This window comes from Fukomys damarensis, unplaced genomic scaffold (assembly GCF_012274545.1).
Source record: "Fukomys damarensis isolate Sample0158 unplaced genomic scaffold, DMR_v1.0_HiC HiC_scaffold_8, whole genome shotgun sequence".
Lineage (NCBI taxonomy): Eukaryota > Metazoa > Chordata > Mammalia > Rodentia > Bathyergidae > Fukomys > Fukomys damarensis.
In genome coordinates, this window is record NW_022900920.1 from 24,360,434 (window position 1) to 24,381,951 (window position 21,518).

The 21,518-nt window shown below is 47.2% G+C and overlaps 1 protein-coding gene across 1 annotated transcript in view; it reads left to right on the forward strand.

The window, feature by feature from the left end:
• Nucleotides 1-21,518, forward strand: part of LOC104869387 (guanylate cyclase 2G) — a 35,579-nt gene that overhangs the window by 3,336 nt on the left and 10,725 nt on the right. The window contains exons 3-13 of the mRNA XM_033761432.1: nt 685-768; nt 1,351-1,455; nt 2,080-2,151; nt 6,535-6,703; nt 8,499-8,654; nt 13,937-14,114; nt 15,518-15,658; nt 16,580-16,772; nt 18,696-18,870; nt 19,564-19,662; nt 20,796-20,887. Coding sequence (XP_033617323.1) covers nt 685-768; nt 1,351-1,455; nt 2,080-2,151; nt 6,535-6,703; nt 8,499-8,654; nt 13,937-14,114; nt 15,518-15,658; nt 16,580-16,772; nt 18,696-18,870; nt 19,564-19,662; nt 20,796-20,887 — 1,464 coding nt within the window. The remainder of the gene's footprint in view (nt 1-684; nt 769-1,350; nt 1,456-2,079; nt 2,152-6,534; nt 6,704-8,498; nt 8,655-13,936; nt 14,115-15,517; nt 15,659-16,579; nt 16,773-18,695; nt 18,871-19,563; nt 19,663-20,795; nt 20,888-21,518) is intronic.

Below are 21,518 nucleotides of genomic sequence, written 5' to 3' on the forward strand. Positions count from 1 at the left end.
TTTTTTTTTTTTTTTTTAACACATTAGTATAGATTTTTGCGTTGAATGACAGGCTCTAAGAGCAGATTTAAGAAGTAGTAATGATAACAGATGACATTTACCGAAAATGTGTACCAGGCATCAAGTTTCCAATGTAATGTGTTATAACTGATTCAGTCCTCACAATAGCCTTATGGGATTGATGTGATTTTAGTCTCCATTTTGGAGGTGGGGAGATGGAGGCTGGGAGAAGTTAAGTCCAGTGATGGAACCGGACTTTGAACCAGGCATGTGATTCTGGGCTTACACTTAGGATCTGACTATTTCCTCTGAATTCTGGGGCATTACTGCATAACAGGAGTAGGGTCTGAGAGTTAGACATTCACTTTCTGGCTGTGTGCACATTCAGATGTGCAATCCTGGACAAGCTCCCTGACCTCAGCGACATGGGCTAATCAAACCCACCTTGCAGGGCGTTGATGCCAATGCGGGCTTGCTGCTGAGTAGCTTGCTCAGTGCCTGATTATAGCCCAGCGCCACTGTGGGGTCGACAGGGTGGTGAGGAGTCTGCTGGTCTCCTTCCCCCACAGGGGTGGTTCACTCGCTAGCGAGTCTTCCTGCTCCCCTTCCTCCTCACCCTTTCTGAATAGAGTTGTTTCTGGGTCATGCTTGGTTAAGAACACTGCACTTTGTCTCCGATTGCAGGGAAACCATGTAGCCATCCACTATGTTGGTGACCAAGCAGACGCCTGGGTTAGGAAGCCCGCTGTGCTGCAGGAAGTCCAGCTGGTGAGACCCTCTCTGCCAGTTCCCAGTGCCCCAGGGGGGCAGTGGTGGGAGGTTGTTTCCGTAACTGCCTATCACCCATGCCCCAACAGCCCACTTTTGGGACCTCAGACCCTTGACCTGACTCAAGCATCTGGATCCCGGACCCCTCCTGCCTCTGCTTTCCCCCTTTGTCCTTCCTGGCCTTTATTCTGGCCCTTCTGTCTGTGGTGGCTGCTTATTAACCTTGAACCTGCACCCTGGAGGGAGCCTGACTTCTTGTTCTGTATGAGTGCCCTGTGGTGACACACACACAGGCCCTGATAGCTAGAAGCGGGCATGTGGGGCTGGAGCTGGGTTCTGTGATGTGGTTTTAATCTAACTCATAGCTGAGTTTAGACTTGGATCGTTCTTCTGGTTTATTTGCTAGAGGCAGACTTTTGGGCACCTCTCAGCTTTGTTCCCTCATCTGTAAAATGGGAACAGCAATAGTCTTGTCTCACCAAGTCTTTCCAAAAAACTAACTGAAAGTATGTGACACCCATGGCACAGCCCCTGGCTGGAGGACACACTCTACATATGTGCTTTTGTTGTCATTGTTTCCAGATGTGTGAATTAAGGCATGAAAACATTGTTTCCTTCTTTGGTATTTGCATAGAGCCACCTAACGTCTGCCTTGTCACCCAGTATTGCAAAAAAGGAAGCCTCAAGGTAAGCCAACGGGGCAGACAACTCAGGCTTGATGAGTGGTAGCTAATAAAGAACCTTATCAGTGCTTTCTCCTGCTCACCCAAAGGCAGCCCCTCTTGGGTCTAATTGCCAGATCTGACTTATCTGGTTGCGCTTTCTGCTGGGGATCAAATTAGCAGTGGAGTTGCCAAGCATCCAATTTTCTTTGGTCTGAGTGGAAACTGTACAGGCTTGGTTCCTTCTCTGAAAATGTCCTGGCTGCCCCCAAATTGTGTTCTCGGGCCCACCCTTCTTTCCCTGGTATGTGATTGTCAGCTTTATGTGAGGCACAGGAATTGTTTGTAAGACTCGACTGTATCCTCTCTCCCATCCGAGTATTCACCAGGCCTGACCCTGCTTAGCTTCTGAGGAAGATGAGATCAGTGTGTTCAGGTGTGGCTGTAGACATGCTTTTTCAATACTGAGCTAGGTTATGGTGTCCCATGGAAAAATTTCAAGTTACTTAAGTTTAATGTGTTCTCTTTCACCTTATATTAGTTCTGGGCAACAACGTCAGAGATCCAGGAGTCAGCTTGTTAAATGTATGATGCCCACTGTGTTTCTGCTCGAGTCACCAGTGATATTTTGAATAATGATGTTTTCTAGGATGTTTTGAGACACTCAGATCATGAAATGGATTGGATATTCAAAATCTCACTTGCATATGACATCGTCAATGTGAGTATACCATGTGCTTCTTTAAGGGATAAACAAAGCAACAGGACTGCTGTTTTTGATCTCTAGTTTTCAAGGCTGATTATTTTCCAGCTAGGTCTTAGCTTTGGGCAAATCCTATTTTGGGATGTATTCTTTCCAGTTCTTTCTTTTGTAAATTTACTAATTCTCACAAGAAACAATAAGGTAGATCTACAGTTGCTCTCATTTCACAGATGGGAAAACGGAGCCCAGAAAATTCATATAATCTTCCCCAAGTCTCATAGATACTAAAGAGTGGAGACAGGATTCAAACTTAGGCACTTGTGAGTCTTATACTCAACTACTGTTCCACGCTGCTGCTCAGTAGGTGGAACTGGAGAACTGTTTTGTGTTTTGCAGCCGAGACCAGTAACTGTCACATCTAGATGCCCATTAGTGGCATTTTGGGATAATTCAGAGGGAGGTGCAGAGAGGGCTGTTCCTTCTTGCTGCCATGAGTGTGTGTGCATGTGTGCACAGAGGCATGGCAGCGAAGCAACTCAGGGTAGGCACGCAGCTAGAGATGAGAGGGGAGGGCAGGAGTGGAGTGGGCCATATTGTTTGCGCCAGCAGTCTGAGGCTGCTCTCCTCGACCTGGGTGGGCATCCGGCTGGCTGCCCTAAATACACGCTTTTACCCTGAGAAGGGCCGAGCCCATGGCTGGGCATGGGTCTGAATGGAGACGTCCCTCAGGCTGGCACGTGGTCAGCAGGCCGAGGGCTGGTCCTCAAGGTCAGTGAGCAATCTGGTCACCAGGCAGCATCTGCACCCAGCTGCCAACAGACAGACGCCTGTGGGGAAGGCTCTGCTGGTCGTGGTGGGAGCTATGCCCTCCTGAAGGACTGGGCCACTGACTCACTGAGAGTCTCTGCCAGGCTCCAGCCCTCCTTTGCATCATGACTTAACGTGGGCATAATCAGTGAGGTTGGCCTGGCTGGCATCCAAGGGTTCTCCTTCCTCAGAGATTTTACTGCTTTTTGTTTCCAAGAAGCTGAGTCTTACAGCCTGGTGTGAGTTTAATTTTCTAGGTCACAGCAGAAAGCCAGCATCTTGTTGGCAAGCAGGGTAGACAAAGAGAAACCTCTCTGTGATTTGGTCTCCAAGGACAACCTTGGAGTACTGCTGTTATTGCATTAAAACTGTAATGAGCATCTGTTAAGGGTTTATGCTACTCTAAGGCCCTTCTGCAGGAAGACAAGGACTTTTGGCTATCACACACCAATCGTAAAACAAGTCTTCTCTGCCAGGCACAGGGGCACATACCTGGATCCCAGTATTGAGGGAGGCTGAGGCAGAAGGATCGTCTGTTTTAGGCCAGCCTGGCCAACTTAGTGAGACCCCATCTCAAAATAAATAAACAAACAAATAAGTAAGTAGGTAAAAATGGCCTGGAATGTAGCTCAGTGGTAAAGCGCCTCTGGGTTTGACCTGGTACCTACAAAAAGGTCTTCTCTCTATGTCTCTTTGAATAGCATCTCCTTTATGCCAGGTACCAGAGAGATTCTGAGCTCTGGAAGGCTTTGCAAACCAAAGCGCAAATTGGACCTCAGTCTTTTGGAGTCTGGCTGGGGATGGCCCCTCTTCCTTGTCTGGTTTCAAAATGTGATTCCACTTTACCGTGTCAAAAACAAACCAGTCCCAAGGATAAAGGTGCACATGCAGTCTCCTGATTTTGAGGTGGGGTGGAGGGCAGTGGACTCTCCTGGGAGTTTCCTTCCGATGCAATAGTGGCCTCAGGGCTCTGGGTGAAATGGGACCATGGAGACTGGGCCTGTCAGCAGCAGCATTTGGACTGTTGTCCAAGGTGCAAGCCTCCGTTGTGGACATCCATGCCGGTGCCACATTGCTGCAATGTCCGGGCATCCTGAGGTCAGGCCACATGTGACTTCCTCACCCTGCACGGCTGGCTTTGAGTTGCATTGCGACCTGGCTGTTCTTGTGAAATGGTGTTTGGGGTATAAATGTGCTCTGCCCCACGCCTGCCTTTGTTCTCTCCCCTCCCTCTGCTCTACAATCCCAGGGCAAAGGAAATCGCAAATTTTAGGGGCTTACAAATGATGGGCTTTGAAAATCATCCACCCTGGGTTTAAACCCAACTCCGACCCTGACTCCTTGGGAGTGATTTAAAAATCCTGAATTGTCTCATTGTGAAACCGAGACTGAGAATATGAACCGGCCTCAGCAAGGCTACATGGGACGATAGTTATAGAGCACTTTCCACCATGCACAGTACGAAGCACTGAGAACAGGCGGACGCCTCCTTATCTGGTCATCACAAGTCCAGTGTGGAAACTGTAGCTAAAGCGAAGCAGCCATTTCTTGCCATTCTCTGCCCTTCATCGACCTCTTTCATCGGCAGAGGGGTAGCTGAGGGTTGGTCAAGGGCGCAGGTTGAGAATCAGACAACAGGACTCTCAGCCCAGTTCCATCACTCCCAGCCCGGGCACCTGGGCAAATTAATGTCTCATCCCCTCCTAACATGATAATATCCTTCCGGTTCTCAGGTTATTAGGAGGGTTGGATGAGTTAGCTCTGTAACATAAAACAAAACAAAAAAACCAGAAAATCCAAACCAACCCACCCAAGAGTCATCGTCATCTTTTGTCACTGACAGAGGCAATGTCTTTGTTTCACTCTCGCTTTGACGCCTCTTGTGTGAGGCAGGCGAGAGGCTGCCCAGGATGATGGAGGAGCAGGCTCCGTGGCGGCCCTGTGCCGGGGAAACTCTGAAGCTGCTGGTTTTCTCCTGGCTCCCAGCAGTGCTTGGAAAGGGATGGTTCAGGGATTCTGGTTAAAAGCTCACAGAGCTTTTATATCAGTACCCAAAAGTCCAAGAAAGTGGAAACGTTAAATCAGTGTTAGTGCAGTGCCTGCTGGGGGAAGCCATGAAAGAAGGTAAGGAAGACAAAGCAAGATGAGAACCAGCGCCATGTTGCCAGCCCTGCCTTGCACTTCTGAAGCACACGGCTGGGCTTTCCCAGTTTGCCCTCTCATCACCGCTTCCTGGTCTGCGCCTGGGGATTTCAGAGGGCTGCAAACACCCATTGCTGCCATCATGGTTGGAAAACAAGCATGAGTCTTCATTCTGTAAAATGATATCTTCTCCTCCCTGTCCTCCCAGAACACGTCTCTCCCTTCTCCGCCCCTTCTCAGTCCTTGCTTTGGCCTCTCCCTTCCAGGGGTTTTTCTCACCCCTGTGACTCACCTTCCTTAGCAAGTGTCTCTGGAGGAGGCCACTTTCCCCATTCCAATCCTCTGCTGCTTTGGGGTCCTTAGTGGTCGTGCTTGGCTCGGACCCTCTACTGGTGCCCAAGCATGGTGTGTTGGTTTGGTTTAAGTTCCCAAGGAGATTCTGACGGGCAGCCAAAATTGGGCACAACTGACCACCACGGGTCTCCTCAGCTCGTGCGGACATAAATCCCCTGGCATCCTTGTTCAAATGCACTGTGTGACTCGGTTGGTCTGTAGTGGGGCCTGGGGTCCTGCATTCCTGCTAAGCTTCCAGGCCATTGTTTAAATAGCAAGTCCCATTTCACAGGTGGGAAAATCAAGACCCGGTCAGGTGAAATCACTTACTTTAAGAGATAGATTGGGAGAGCCCCGGCTTGGGTACATGTCTTCTGACTTGAGGGTTTTCTCTGCCCTCTTCATAGCGTGTAACCACTAAGAACACAGAAAATAATGATGATAATAATAATAATATAATAGAATTATAATCATAGTGGATGAGAGAATTTCTCAGTGTTCCTCATTTTATGGCTTGTTTTCTGCAAAGTGCTCAAACAGGGCCCTGAGGCACGTGTAACAGTGTATCATTTAGTATATAGGCAATAGTGTGTTTAAGTTACACAGTGTCTGTAAATTATTAATCTTTATTGTAATAACACATTCATTTATTATATTTATATAATTTTTATTACATTTTACATCGGGTATCCTCTCTGTATTACGTACTGTGTCTGGCATTTTGCTTTTATGACTCCATTTAACCTCCATAATCATACTCTGCAGGAAGTATTATGGTGTCTTCTATTTTCAAGAGAAGAATAAGGCTTTCAGGATAAAGCAAAATGGTGGAGATGGGCTTCGGGCACAGGATCTGTTCACGAGGGTATATTTAGTGTAAGCTTCCCTGGCCTCCTTGGCTCTTCACTGAGGAGCGGGAAATAGTTTTCTCCCTTGTGGGTGTCTGTGTGCAGGCTGACTCCACGGACCAGGGTGGTTGGGATGGCTCTTTGACCAGAGGTAGCCAGGTGGCCCTGGCCCGTGTGTCTGCCTGTGTTTCAGTCCACCTGTTCACCTCTGTTTCTCCTGCCAGGGCCATAGGACCTGCTCGGTGTCACTTTCTCATTGTCACCCTTGCAGGGCATGCTGTTCCTCCACAGGAGCCCACTGGGGTCCCATGGCAACCTGAAACCTTCCAACTGCCTGGTGGATGCTCGCATGCAGGTGAAACTGTCCGGCTTTGGGCTGTGGGAGCTCAAGTATGGCCAGACACACAGAACATACAACGAGAAGCTCACGGACCACACAGGTAACCGTTGCAAGGTCCTGCAGCCAGTAGTTGTCCGCTGAGTTATCAAAAGGTTTCTCTCTGTGTCTTTGCTTCCTGACGCACACTTGTCCAGGTACCACAGCTGGACCTGCACCTCCCGCCGTGCCGTGGGCTGCTGCACTCACTCTAGGAGGATGACAGGCAAAACGGCTCTGCTCTTTAGCCCCGTGTCCCTTGCAACGTTCACCCTACGTTCTCAGTGTAGACCTTGAGGTCTAGCAGATGCTTTAAAGATGACTGAGTTCCACACTTGTCTGTCCTGTAGGTGGCAGGCTCCACTCCCCTTAGCGGCCGAGTCAGAAGACCTGAAGATGGAGTCTGGGCATCTGTATTGTTTGATCAAAGTGCCCAGGTGACTCTGAAGCGTATCTCAAAACAACACCCATAGTTCCTACTCCATATAAGCAGCCTAGAGCTCAATGAGTCTGCCTACTTGCCCAAAGTTAATGCATGCCCTTGACTCTCATCTTCTTGTGCATCCGAGGCCACACTAAGCCCAGGGTCCTCAGGCCTGCACAACTCTGCTGGGGCAGCTCCCTGAGAGCAGCTTTTCTGTGCGAATGTGGGAGGTTTCCGTGCCATGGAGCAAGATAATGTCATACAGAAAGACGGGGAGGTTTTCGGAAACTGCTGGTAGCCACTCCTGGTTCTCATCCATAATATATCTCCTTTTACAGACTATAGGCTATAATAATACGAGGCATGACTGAAAAATATGGTGTGTGTTTCTATTTAAAAAATTTCTTACAGTAAAAGACACACGGGCTCTAATCCTCCTCAGAATACCCTCCCCTGCTTTGCACACACTCATCCCACTATTTTTGCCACTTTCTGGAGCAGTTCTGGAGGTGCTCTTTCATGACTGTCTTTCTTTATGCTGTAACGGCGGCTGCCTCCGTGTTCAGAACCATTTCAAAACGTTTACCTTTTATGGTCATTTTGACTTCGGGGAAGAGGAGAGTTGCCAGATCCTGTGCGTAAAGTGGATGAAGACGCACGGCGGTGTTTGCGAGCCCGCCTTTCCACTAGGTGGCGCTTGGTGGCAGCAGATGTTGTACTGATCACACTGTGCAGACACTCAGAAAACGGGGCTTCCAGCGCTGCTTTAGAAGGTAGCAAGGACAATGGGCTACGTGTGCTCACCGCCAGGAGGACCGTTCTGAGGGGGATTAATGGCCGTGCTGTCTTTTACTGTAACAGTTTTAAAAAATTACTGCATTTTTCAGTCACACCTTGTATAAAACAATAGACCTTCCTACCCCAAAAAGTAGATACAGGAAACGTTCAGAACAGAGAAATCTATAGGAATAATGCAGATGTGTGGTTGCCAGGGGCTGAGGAGAACAGGGAGAAGCTGTCTAACGGGTTGAGTTTTGTTTTGCAGTGGCAGAAGTTTTGAAACTAGATCAAGGTGATGATTACGGAACGTTGTGAAAGTGCTAAATGCTACTGACTTGTTTACTTTAAGAAACTTAGTTTTATGTTAGGTGAACATTACCTCAGTGCGTTATTTTTTTAAAAAAAAATTACAGGCAATAGGAAAAAGAAAGAAAGGAGGACACCACAGTAACGAACAAGCGACTCTAAACTCGTTACGCACATCCTCCTGGCTCTTTTCTCCCAGCTCACTCCCATGGAGCCCTGCTCCATTCTGGTCAGAATCCCCAGGGCTGGGTTTTCAGGGACCGGATTCTCCACATCCGCTGAGGATGAAGCAAGGGCTGGTTTCCTAAGGTGCTTTCACTCACTCCACACAACACCCCTTTCCTTGCAGAGCTCTACTGGACGGCGCCTGAGCTCTTGCGGCTTCCCCAAGTGCCCTGGCGGGGCACCCAGAAGGGAGATGTCTATAGCTTCGCTGTTCTCATGCGGGACCTGATCCACCACCAGGACCGCGGGCCCTTTGAGGACCGGGACGAGGCCCCGGATGGTAAAGCTGTAGGATCTGCTTGGGAGGCCTGGGTAGGGTGGGCTGGCTTGTAAACACTTGTCCTTATTGTGCCGCTATTTATAATGCATTCCATTCTTATTTTTCTAATTTAAAATTTGGTATTCTTAAGTTAGAACATGAACTGCATGTGGTTAAAAAATCCAGGGACTCAGAATGGTAGCAGGTAACGTGCTGTGTTCCAGCTGATAGGGTGAGCCTGTCGGAAAATGCATCCCTTCTCTCCTCAGAATCCTCCTGTGACTCCCCACTGGGGAGTTTTTACCAAGTCTTTTGCGTGGCCCAGAAGGCTCTGAGGTCCTCTGAATTCCCTGGCCTCTGTGTCCTACAGTACTCGTTTCCCAGGGCTGCGGTGATGATTACTAGACACTTGCTGTTTCTTGTAGAGACCAGAGTTCAAGATCAAGGTGTTAGCCAAGCCCAGGTCCTGACAGAAGCTCCAGGGAAGGCTCCATCCCTGGCCTCTTCCAGCGTCTGGTAGTAGCTCCAGCACTCCTGGGCATCTTCAGATTCCCTCCTCGGAGTGTTTGTTCTCTCTGTGTCTCTTGTAAGGACATTTGTCCCTGAATACAGGCCTGCATGGATAATCCAAGACGATCTCCACAAAGACCATTTTCCAAGTAAAGTAACACTGAGCGATTGTGAGGATTAGGATGTGCCCGTAGACCTTTGGCAACCACCCTTCATTCCGCCACACCTTCCTACTTCTGTCTCCCATGGCTCACCTCTTCCAGGCACACTGGCTATCGTCATGTGCCTCCACACTACCAGACCCATGTCACCCCAGGCCCTTTGCATGTACTCTTCCTTCACCTCATCTTCCTGTTTACAAATCTGCCTCGTTCTTTCTTAAGGACGATAGAAATGTTTGCAATTAGACTACACTGTATATTAGTCATGGATATTCACTTTGTTTCCCATTTTCTGCTCTACAAATTGCAGCGATGGCCACATATGGTCGAATGTTTCTTCGGGATAGACATAGCCATGAAATGGAAGTAATAACTATATTTTAAATATACTTAAAATTTATGATAAACGCCACTCACCTGTCCACTGACAAAGACTGTGTTCCGGCTTGGTGTTCTGCTGTGTTGTCTCTTAAATGCCGGGGGCTGGATTTCAGCCTCAGAGGTTTGATGTTGTCTGGGAGCTGCTTAAAACGCAGGGGTCAGAAGCTCCCTGGGTGATGCTAATATGCAGCAGCTCAGGTTGAGAAACAAGAGAGGAAGTCTGCGGGGTGTATTTCTAAGCAGACCCAGCCCAACCTTCTCTCTCGATTTTTTTTTCTTACCTGCCAGCCAATTCTAGATCCATCTGTACTGGTCTAGCTCATGTTTCGTCTTTACCTGAGCACATATTCCTGAACACTTCTTTTTCTTTTTCTTTTTTTAAATTTCCATTATATTTATTGGTACATTTCAGGTACACAGTACAGTTACATTCATCATTGGGATCTTGTACCTTTACATCATGGGTCTTGGTTCTTATTTTCCCCTATTCCCCAGCCCTTCCTTCACCCCCTCCACCCTTCCTTGTTTAAAAAGACTTTGTTTCCATGTTTTTCCTTTTCACATATTTGTTCTTTTCCCTTCTTACCTTTCCCTTACTCCTCCCACCTCTCCTATTCCTTTAGATCTTTTCTTCCTGTTACACGTTATCAATTACACGTTTTGATCCTTATTTAGGCTTTTAGTTTTTCACACTAGAGAAACTATTCAGTATTTACACTTGTGAGTTTTATTAATTTCCCTTAAGCGTATGGCCTCAATGTGCATCCACTTAGCTACAAATGTCTCTAGTTCCTCATTCTTTATGACTGAGTAGTATTCCATTTTATAAAAAACTCACAACTTCTTTATTCAGTCTCCAGTTGGTGGGCAATTGGGCTGTTTCCAAGTTTCTGTTATTACAAATTGTGCCGCTATAAACATAGGTGAGCATATATCACTATGGTATGATTCTTTTAATTCATTGGGGAAGATACCCAGCAAGGGAACAGCTGGGTCAAATGGGACTTCTAATCCTAGTAGTTTGAGGTATCTCCATATTGATTTCCACAGTGGTCGTACCAGTCTGCACTCCCACCAACAATGGAGAAGGGTTCCTTTCTCCCCACACCCCCACCAGCGATTGTTATTGGTTGATTTCTTGATAGCAGCATTCTTTCTGGGGTGAGGTGGAATCTCAGTGTTGTTTTCCTCTGTATCTCTTGAATGACCAGTGATGTGGAACATTTTTTCATATGATCATTTGCTGCTTTTACTTGTTTGTCTGAGAAATGTCTGTTCATTTCAGGTGCCCATTTTTTAATTAGGTCTTGATATTTGGGGGGTCTGATTTTTAAAAAATTCTTTATATATTCTAGATAGTAGACATTTGTCTGAGGAACAGCTGGGCAAAAATTTTTACCAGCTGCTCTCTGAACACTTAAAGTTAGGAGACTGCAGTGTATGCAGTTAATTGAAAACAGGATTCCAGTTTCTAAATTGTGACTTAATGAAAAAGAGCTGAGAATGATCCAAACAAGCTAATTTGAGACCCAGGTGGACCTGACTTTGGACACAAATGGATAGGCAAATCCACCTAGACGGAGCCCAGGCGGGGCCCACCTGCCATCCTGAGGCCCAGCTGCCCTGGCCTTGCCCGTGGGAGTCTGAGCTGGGGCCGGGGGAAGTCTGTGGACAGTGCATGTACTGGATTCTTCCTTATCGTAGTCCTCACAAAAGTAAGGGAGAGCTGGTCCCATGGGCCTGGACTGTGTATACACAGTACGACAACCAGGAAGAAAACTCAGGTTGAGAAACAAGAGAGGAAGTCTGCGGGGTGTATTTCTAAGCAGACCCAGCCCAACCTTCTCTCTCGATTTTTTTTTCTTACCTGCCAGCCAATTCTAGATCCATCTGTACTGGTCTAGCTCATGTTTCGTCTTTACCTGAGCACATATTCCTGAACACTTCTTTTTCTTTTTCTTTTTTTAAATTTCCATTATATTTATTGGTACATTTCAGGTACACAGTACAGTTACATTCATCATTGGGATCTTGTACCTTTACATCATGGGTCTTGGTTCTTATTTTCCCCTATTCCCCAGCCCTTCCTTCACCCCCTCCACCCTTCCTTGTTTAAAAAGACTTTGTTTCCATGTTTTTCCTTTTCACATATTTGTTCTTTTCCCTTCTTACCTTTCCCTTACTCCTCCCACCTCTCCTATTCCTTTAGATCTTTTCTTCCTGTTACACGTTATCAATTACACGTTTTGATCCTTATTTAGGCTTTTAGTTTTTCACACTAGAGAAACTATTCAGTATTTACACTTGTGAGTTTTATTAATTTCCCTTAAGCGTATGGCCTCAATGTGCATCCACTTAGCTACAAATGTCTCTAGTTCCTCATTCTTTATGACTGAGTAGTATTCCATTTTATAAAAAACTCACAACTTCTTTATTCAGTCTCCAGTTGGTGGGCAATTGGGCTGTTTCCAAGTTTCTGTTATTACAAATTGTGCCGCTATAAACATAGGTGAGCATATATCACTATGGTATGATTCTTTTAATTCATTGGGGAAGATACCCAGCAAGGGAACAGCTGGGTCAAATGGGACTTCTAATCCTAGTAGTTTGAGGTATCTCCATATTGATTTCCACAGTGGTCGTACCAGTCTGCACTCCCACCAACAATGGAGAAGGGTTCCTTTCTCCCCACACCCCCACCAGCGATTGTTATTGGTTGATTTCTTGATAGCAGCATTCTTTCTGGGGTGAGGTGGAATCTCAGTGTTGTTTTCCTCTGTATCTCTTGAATGACCAGTGATGTGGAACATTTTTTCATATGATCATTTGCTGCTTTTACTTGTTTGTCTGAGAAATGTCTGTTCATTTCAGGTGCCCATTTTTTAATTAGGTCTTGATATTTGGGGGGTCTGATTTTTAAAAAATTCTTTATATATTCTAGATAGTAGACATTTGTCTGAGGAACAGCTGGGCAAAAATTTTTACCAGCTGCTCTCTGAACACTTAAAGTTAGGAGACTGCAGTGTATGCAGTTAATTGAAAACAGGATTCCAGTTTCTAAATTGTGACTTAATGAAAAAGAGCTGAGAATGATCCAAACAAGCTAATTTGAGACCCAGGTGGACCTGACTTTGGACACAAATGGATAGGCAAATCCACCTAGACGGAGCCCAGGCGGGGCCCACCTGCCATCCTGAGGCCCAGCTGCCCTGGCCTTGCCCGTGGGAGTCTGAGCTGGGGCCGGGGGAAGTCTGTGGACAGTGCATGTACTGGATTCTTCCTTATCGTAGTCCTCACAAAAGTAAGGGAGAGCTGGTCCCATGGGCCTGGACTGTGTATACACAGTACGACAACCAGGAAGAAACAGTGTGTGCTTAACTTATGGGCAAACATGGGCGCAGGTAGATTTTGCACTCCTCATGGTCCACTGTGCTGTAGAGTTCTGTGCGTGTGGACAGTGACACAATGCTATAGTATCATACGAAACGGTTTCCTCATCCCCAAACACTGCCCTGCACATCTCCTGTTCAATCCTCTTCCTCTTCAAGCTGGTGGCCACCTCCAGTGTGTTTCCTGTCTCTATAATTTTGCCTTTTCCAGGCTGGATGAACAGAACTATACAGTGCACAGCCTTTTCATCCTGGCTTTTTTTCTTCTTCTTCTTAGTAGCATGGATTTAAGATTCACCCACGTTGTTACAACCACCATATTTTTTGCACCAAAAAATATGTATATTGTTCTGAAAATACTCTTTCCTGTATGAGTCTGGTTGGGTGGAATGTGTAGTGAATATTGGTAGAGGCCAATGAGGAAGTAAGAGAAAGTAGCTTTACAATATTGGATAGAGGGAGTTGTGTCACGGTTGTATTTATTATTTGTTAAAATTACTTTTAAGCAGCATATTATGTGGAATGCAGAATTGCACAAAGTATATTTGGTGATGGCCAGCACTAAATGGTTATCCATCCCTAAGTCATGTGCTAGTATGATTCCCTTCAAGAAAAGTTCTACTAAAAAAAAAATCTTGAATTAGAAGCTGATTAATTAGGGAGTGCTGATATGTTTTCCATGAAAATTCCTCATTTTCCACAAGGATTCAGGATATTATTAAATTATTCAAATTGCTTTGGAATTCTAACATTCCACTTCTTTGAAACTCAGTTTACAAAGAGCCCAGTTCATGTTTAAAGGGAGGTATTTTGAGTGACAAAGTTCAGACCTCTGGTTATCTCAATCCCAAATCAATTTCAGAAATCATCAAGCAAATCAGAGAGCCCTCAGCGCCGGAGCCCTTGCGACCTTCACTGTCTGAGGAAAAGGGCAACACAGAGATCCTGCTCATGGTGAGGGCCTGCTGGGATGAATCTCCAGACAGAAGGCCCACTTTCCCTTCCATCAAGAAAATTTTACGAGAAACCAGTCCCAAAGGGTGAGTTAGATGTGGAAAAGAATGTCCTTCCAGTTGGCCACTGGAATTTTAAAACGCATGGCTGTGACGGTTCTTTGTGGCCCTCTCTCTCTGTCTCTCCTCCCCTCCCGCCTTCCTTCGCCATGTCTTTACTCAGTGCCCACCCTCTCCAACATGAGCTGCTTAAAGTAGAGCAAGAAGCCTTCCCTTTATTTCACACAAATGTGTCAGACATTAATAGTTTCACCACGCTCTTCCCCTGTTTCAGACACCGCTAATCAGTAAAGGCTCTCTTTCCCCGAGGGTTGACGTAGCCTCAGAATCTTTTTCAAATCAACATTTCAAGGTCAAGACAAATCAATTGGAATTGGGCTATGGGGTGAAAGCTCTTCACCCACTTTAAAGTAACCCCCCCCCCAATTCCTTATTTCTTTCTGTGTCTGTGATGCAGGGATGAAACCTAGGGCCTTTCACATGCTAGGCAAGTTTCCACTGTGGAGCTGTACCCGTGTCCTGAAGTAAGTCACTGACTTTAGATTCTGCGAGCCGCTCAAATGGTTTTCGCAGTGGCCGCTTTCTGCATGGCAGGGTCATTGTATCATTGGTTGGTGCATTGAATGTATAAAGGTACCACGTGCTACAAGCAGCTTGAGTTGGTAGAAGGAAGTCGGGCTGAGAGTCAGGCATCCACTCCTAATTTGGCCATTTAGCTGTGTGTATGTCAGCCCTGGGTTTTCCAAATTGTAGTAGTTTGATTTATTTATTTATTTTTTATTTTTTTGGTACCAGGGATCGAACTTGGTCCTTGCACCTGCCAGGCAGGTGGCAGAACCACTGAGATAAATCCCTCGCCCAATTGTAGTAGTTTTAAAATTTCTCAGTTTTTTATTATTTTTAACTGATGAATGAAGAAATATTTATTTTTTTATATAAAATGTGATTTCAAGTTTGAGTCTCTTCACCTCAATGATGAGGAATTGAAGTGATTTCGCTGAAGGCCTTTCTAAAGCGAGGACCGGTGGGATCTGGAGGCGTCCCTCTGGCCAGTCCAGGGGCATGGCGTTTCGATGCGGGGCACAGTGCGGGGCGGGAGGTCATCAGAGGCCACGGTTCACTGCCCTGAGCACTTGGTACCCATCACGTCCCTACCTGTGAGAAATTATTACCCCATTTCCCAAATGAGTAAACGGAGGCTCAGAAGTGAAGGGTGCAGCCTACGCCTACCGTGCCGGGGAAGGGGAGGGGGGGTCTGTGTCCCGCCACGTGGCCTCACGGCCCCTGTCATGCCATGGCTGGGCACCGGCAGCGCCGAGGTGGGAAATCACAGGGGCAAGGCCTGTGTTCTCAGCCGTGCGACAGGAAGCTGTGTGTTGTGGCGGCCCTGTGACTCCTGGAAGAGGGCCAATGTCTGGGTTCTCTTAAAGCCAGGTGAACATCTTGGATAGTATGATGAGGAAGCTGGAAGTGTATGCCAGCCACCTGGAGGAGGTGGTAGAAGAGAGGACCAGCCAGCTGACAGCAGAGAAGAGCAAGGTGGAGAAGCTTCTGTCCACCATGCTGCCCAGGTATCCCAGGCCTTGGGAGTCTTGACAAAGAGACTCGGGGAGCAGCAGCCCAAATAGCTATGAAGCTGCCTGCAGAGGGATTATTTCATTGTTCTTTTTCTACGGAAATGTCAAGTTCTTCTAAAAGAAACCAAGCATTTCTGGGCGTGTAATTTGGAACACTCTGTTAAGGGAGACGGAGGGACCCCCGCAACCCCCTCAATCTGTAGGAACCGAGAAAGTAGTGAGATCTTCAGCGTGGAAGATGATCGGTGAAGCAACAGCATAGGGCCACCAGAGGGCGCTCTAGGCTCATGACTCGGGTAATGACCTCAGTAAAACCTTTGGGAAATTTAGCGCATCCTGTTCCTGACCTCAGACTTAAAAATTGCTTCAGTTTTGGTTCTGTTGTCACGTGTCCACTCTCTCAACATTGGGTAGCAGCTATTGATATTAAAATTCCTGTACATTTCTGTGTCTTGTTCAAAGAAATGGAGGCAGGCATTTTAATTTAATAGTGTGAGATTCTTTGAAGGGGGGAAAAAATACCGATTTGTGGATGATTACATTCACTCTCACACCTGCAGACTAAGTCTTTTTATTTTTTGGTACAGGGGATCAAACTCGGGTGCTTGTGCCTACCAGGCAGGCAGCGACACCACTGAGCTAAACCCCAGATGACTAAGTCTTTATAATCAAACTCTACAACTGATAGGGAAAATGAAATGCATCAGCGGGAAAAGCCTTTTTATAGAGGCGCCTGTGCCCTGCAGCCTGTACCCTTCCCAGCTCTGCCCACCAATTCAAGGTACCCTCTGAGGGCAGCTTGGCAGCAGGGGCCTGTCTGTAGACACGTGAGATCCTGTTAAAAATGATCTTTTCTCCAAAAAAGCACAAGCAAAAAAACCCCCAAAGAAAAAACCCTTTTTTCTCTGGTTCCAGTTTCATTGGAGAACAGCTCATCGCCGGGAAGTCAGTGGAACCGGAGCATTTTGAGTCCGTGACGGTCTTTTTCTCTGACATCGTGGGGTTCACAAAGCTGTGCTCCCTCAGCTCCCCCTTGCAAGTGGTGAGGTTCCTCAATGACCTGTACAGCTTATTCGACCACATTGTTCAGTCCTACGACGTGTACAAGGTGAGGCCTGCGCCTGGCGCAGTGCTCCATGCTGGCTGTGCCCTGCGTGTAGCCTCTGTTCCCTTTCATTATTTTAATCCCACAGTAAATGCTTTTGGGGGGGCAATACTTGGGGGTCGGACCCAGTACCTTCACACTGAGCTACACCCCCAGCCCTTTTTATTTTTAATTTCTCTCTCAGTTGCTGAGTGGTATACGCTGGGTCCACACCTCGGTCTTCCTGCCTCAGCCTCCTAGAGTGCTGGGATTAGAGGTCTGCACCGCCGTGTCCTGCATTGACCTTCTGTGGGCTAATTTCTCCCCTTCTCTCCTGAATATACTTCCTCTAGGTTCAGGGAGGCTCCCATCTTATCCTCCTTTAAAGCCCGCCTTTGGGTCTAGCGTGAGTCTCGTGTCTGTGGTTATGATCTTCTCGGGGCGAAGACAAACTCCCCAGGTCTGGACCATCAGACTCTGGGCTAAAGGAGAGGTGGCCACAGTTCGCTCCTGGTGCTACTCATGAGATCCGTGAATATGTCATCTGAGAATGGAAAACAGTGTGGGAGGGGAGTGCAGAAACATTAGTATCACGTGATTTCTCTTATATGAGAAGCCCAAACTATAAATGAATTAAAGTGCAAAATAAAAGGTAATAGGAAGCAGGGAGATAGAGCTTTTGCAAACAAGAAGGACACCAAGAGATGGAGGGAGAAGGGAGGGGTGGGGAGGGGGTGAAGGGAGGATTAAGATGTGTTTGTACGCCCAAATGTGTACTAATAAAACATTTTAAAGGTCAGCTTTGTTTGGTGGTGGCGCTGAATTTTCTGACAGTTTCAGTGGGGTTGGAGGACAGTCCCAGGGCCAGGGCCGTGTGTCTGTGTCACACATGCCTGGTGACAGCTGCTTATGTGCCTGCCTGACCATGAAGCCAGGACTCTGTCCCTGCCCACCATCCGGGACCAGTGAGATTTAGGGGACAGTGTGGCCATAGCGCTCAGTGACAGGTCCTTGGTGTAACCCCCAAAGTTCCCCAGAAAGGATGCCCATGTTCAAAGATCTGCAAGAGCAGATCCCCTCCCCAACAAAGCCAGCACCCAGACAGCATCATCCAGGCTTTTCCTGAGTTACCTTCTCAGCGATGCTAATGTTGGAGCCCATTCCTGTTTCTAAAGAATGTTCTTGTGCTGGGGAGAGGTAGCCTAGAAGCAGCCTGAGCTTGTGGACGAGTTGACTTTGTTTGTAACTTGAGGGTGAGCAGCACAGAAGTGTTCTGATGGCCTGGCTAATGCCTGAAGAGCCACCTTTCCCAAGTCATCTTTGGATTCTGCCAAATATAATTGTATCTGGACAGGGCTGAAGCTTTCAGCTTCTGGTTGGTATTTATTTCTCTATTGTGAATGAAAGCTGACTTTATTCGAGTGATGGAGGGAGGAGAAGGCAGATAAAGGGGATGCATGTGTTTCTATTAATCTGTGTATGTTATTTTGTGTGATATATCATGTGTACGTATCTATAAATGTATATAAGTTGGGGAGGGGAGGACGCTTGGGATTGGATGGGTTGCACCCACTTAACGGATCCACCTAACCCTTCAAGGTGCACCCCGTCAGTGCACTGCCGCCTGACTGGTTCTGAACTTGGGCCAGGGAAACACGGTCCCCACCACGGTCGGCTTGAGGACGTGAAGTTTTGGTGGGAGGAGGAGGGCTCGGCGAAGGCAGCCTTCATGGAGAAACCAGAAGGAGAATGTGGACTTGAAAAAATGCTGGGACTTAGGTGGGGTGGAGGATTTGGATTCAGCAAACATGAATCTTCAAATATGGTGCGTCAGGCAGAGAGGAATAAGAAGAAGCTTGGAGCTATGACCTCGCCCCACCCTCTACCTATTGCCTCCCTCATAGAAGGCTTTTTTTTTTTTTTTTTTTTTTTTTGCTTTATTTTCAGGTTGAAACCATTGGAGATGCTTACATGGTGGCTAGTGGACTTCCCATCCGCAATGGGACCCAACATGTTGACCAGATTGCCACCATGTCCCTGAGCTTCCTCAGTGCCACCCTCCACTTCCAGATTGGACACATGCCTGAGGAAAAGCTCAGGCTCCGGATTGGCCTCCACACAGGTAGTCAGAACTGACGGCGGGGAATCTTATGCCCAGGTCTAAGGCTTTCAGGAACAGTCACTGAATGGTAAGAATGCCGGGGTGGGGTGTGCGGGGAAAGATGGAATTGTCTTTTTGTGTCAGGTAGGTTGCTTGGTAAGAAAAAGGACACAGTGACTCCAAGATGTTGAACCAAAAATAAGAGGAAAAACAAAAGCCAGGACAGTGCTGGCTACTTTTCCTCCACCTGTCTGTATTGAGTGCCCTTTAATGTGTTCTATTTTTGTCAAACTCAAGGGCGTGTTACCTTTGCAGACGTGACCCCTACTTGGTTTAATACTTTTCTGTCACTGTTTTGAAGTTTGTTTTCGTTTTGCACTGGGCCCTGAAAACTATGTAGCCAGTGTCTTAGTCAGATTTGGCCTTCAAATCTCACTGAAATAAATTCTGACCTCCAATCAGAATTAATTATTTCCATGTTTGTACCACTGTAGGCATTGTGTACACCTCTAGTTCATGAATAAACATGGTCATTCATCCTTTATGTTGCTCCCCACAAGAAATCTGTGGGTTGAGATGATGCCTCTTTGTAAATGCAGACAAGTTGTCAAACTCTGCCCCAAGAGAGCGCTTCACAAATATTTCTTGAGCTGCCCTGTAGACCCGATGCGCCCCCTGGAGGCGGGTTATGCCCCTTTCTTCCTGTGTCCACAGGTCCCGTGGTGGCCGGTGTGGTGGGAATCACCATGCCCAGGTACTGTCTGTTCGGCGACACTGTGAACATGGCGTCCAGAATGGAAAGCAGCAGTTTGCGTGGGTACTGTTTACTGCACTCTGTGAACCCAATGTCGCTGTCCCCACCCCCCAGGCCCCTGTCTTACACCAGGTGGTAGTTTTAGAAGATTTGTTTGAATTTTTCTCTCAATTTCCATCTGGGAGATTCGATCATGATTTGCTTCAGACAGCAGCAACCCCCTGGTGGGTAGACAGGGTTTTGTACTCTGCTCTCGTGGAAACACATATGCCTCCCCCAAGGCTTTTCATTCTAAACAGACACACACGTAATAGAGTAATTGAAACCGAGAGCAAGAGTAGAAGTTTTCCTGTGCAGGGATAGGCAGTAAGCATTTTGGCTTTATGGGCCATGGAGCCTACTGCAGTTACTTAATTGTGCTATTGTAGCTCAAAAACAGCATGGCCACGTTCCAATACAACCTTATTTACAAACACAAACAGTGGGGTGTGTACTACTTTCCCCATCCCTGTTGTATGGTCTGTGCTTACGGCTTAAAAAAATTCTTTGTCCAGTAACTCCAATGAGCACCACAATCTTTTGCTTTGCAGTAATTTTATTGCCTTGACTATTGCTAGACACATATACCATTTATCCATTCTGACACAGAAAAAAAAAATTGCTCCATAATTAAATTGGAAAGAGTTTAGGCTAACCTCGTCTTGTATTTATAGATTTCCCCACAAGCTATATAAATGTACACCCAATTTCCCCTCTGATTCCTTTTGTCTTAAATTCATCAACCAAGTCTCAAACATAGTTATGAACTTTCTCTTAGAAGGGAAGGTTTTCAGAACAAATTTGGAAGATGGTTGCTTATGTGCGCTCCAAACCCGAGTCCAGTTGTATTTTCACTAGTATGTCGCAGCTTATCCAGAAAGCCTGAGGGCCCAGGGAGCTCTCCATGGGGTGCTGACTGGGACACTGAGTCAGCCCTGCTTTCTGCTTTGCACCTGGACATGCAGAGTTTGAGCAGGCCCAGCGATGCCTGGGAGGCTGGTGTCCCAGGCTTCAGATGATGCTGGTGCTTTGTTCAATGAGAGGTCCCGGGGAATCAAAAAAATATGAATAGGTAGCCTCCCCTTCCAAAGCAGCCCTCTCCACTGACCTCTCAAGGTAGTGGGATAACGAGGCATTGGCTGGTTTATGGCAGCTCTTCGGATCCACGTCTCTCAGAGTACTGCAGGCGCCCTGCTGGCCATGGGTGGGTACCATCTGCAAAAGAGAGGCACCATTCCAGTCAAGGTAAGGCCGGGCCGCCATGCCCCAGCTGCTTGGTGTGTGTGCTCGGGGAGATGTTGAAGAATCTGCCAGGGTAAATGCATGTCTGCGCAGTGGAGCATGAAGAGGTGCGTGCAGACCCACGAGGTGTCTCTGAAGGCCTACTTCCTTCCCAGAAGTCCATGCGGTCCCTCACACATGGACTGGGCACACGATGCACATAGACAGACCTTGCACGGGATGCCCCTCTCTCTGCCGCCAGGGGTCTCATAGCTGCCACTTGAAATGCAGAGCAGTGAGAATTATAGTGCCGCCCTCTTTTCATCCCCTCACCTGAGTGTAAAGTGCCCCGATAGAAGGGACAGAGCCCACTGGCTTGGCCTGGGGGTACTGATAGTATTCACCTCTCTCCATCCTGCTTTCTCTGCCTTCTCCTCAGCCTGGCTTCTCTGTGTCCCTGGAAAGCACACAGTGCACTCTGGTCGTTCCCTTGAGGTTGTCCTTTCCAGAACAGGAGCACTTGCCCCTTTCCAGATGTCCTTGGGGACAGTCAGTGGTCACTGTGACACTAGAGGTTTGGGGGTGTGGGGGCCTCAAAGGAGACAAAGAGAAAGGGTGGCATCTGTACCCCGGTTTGCTGAGCTTGGCTTTGGCA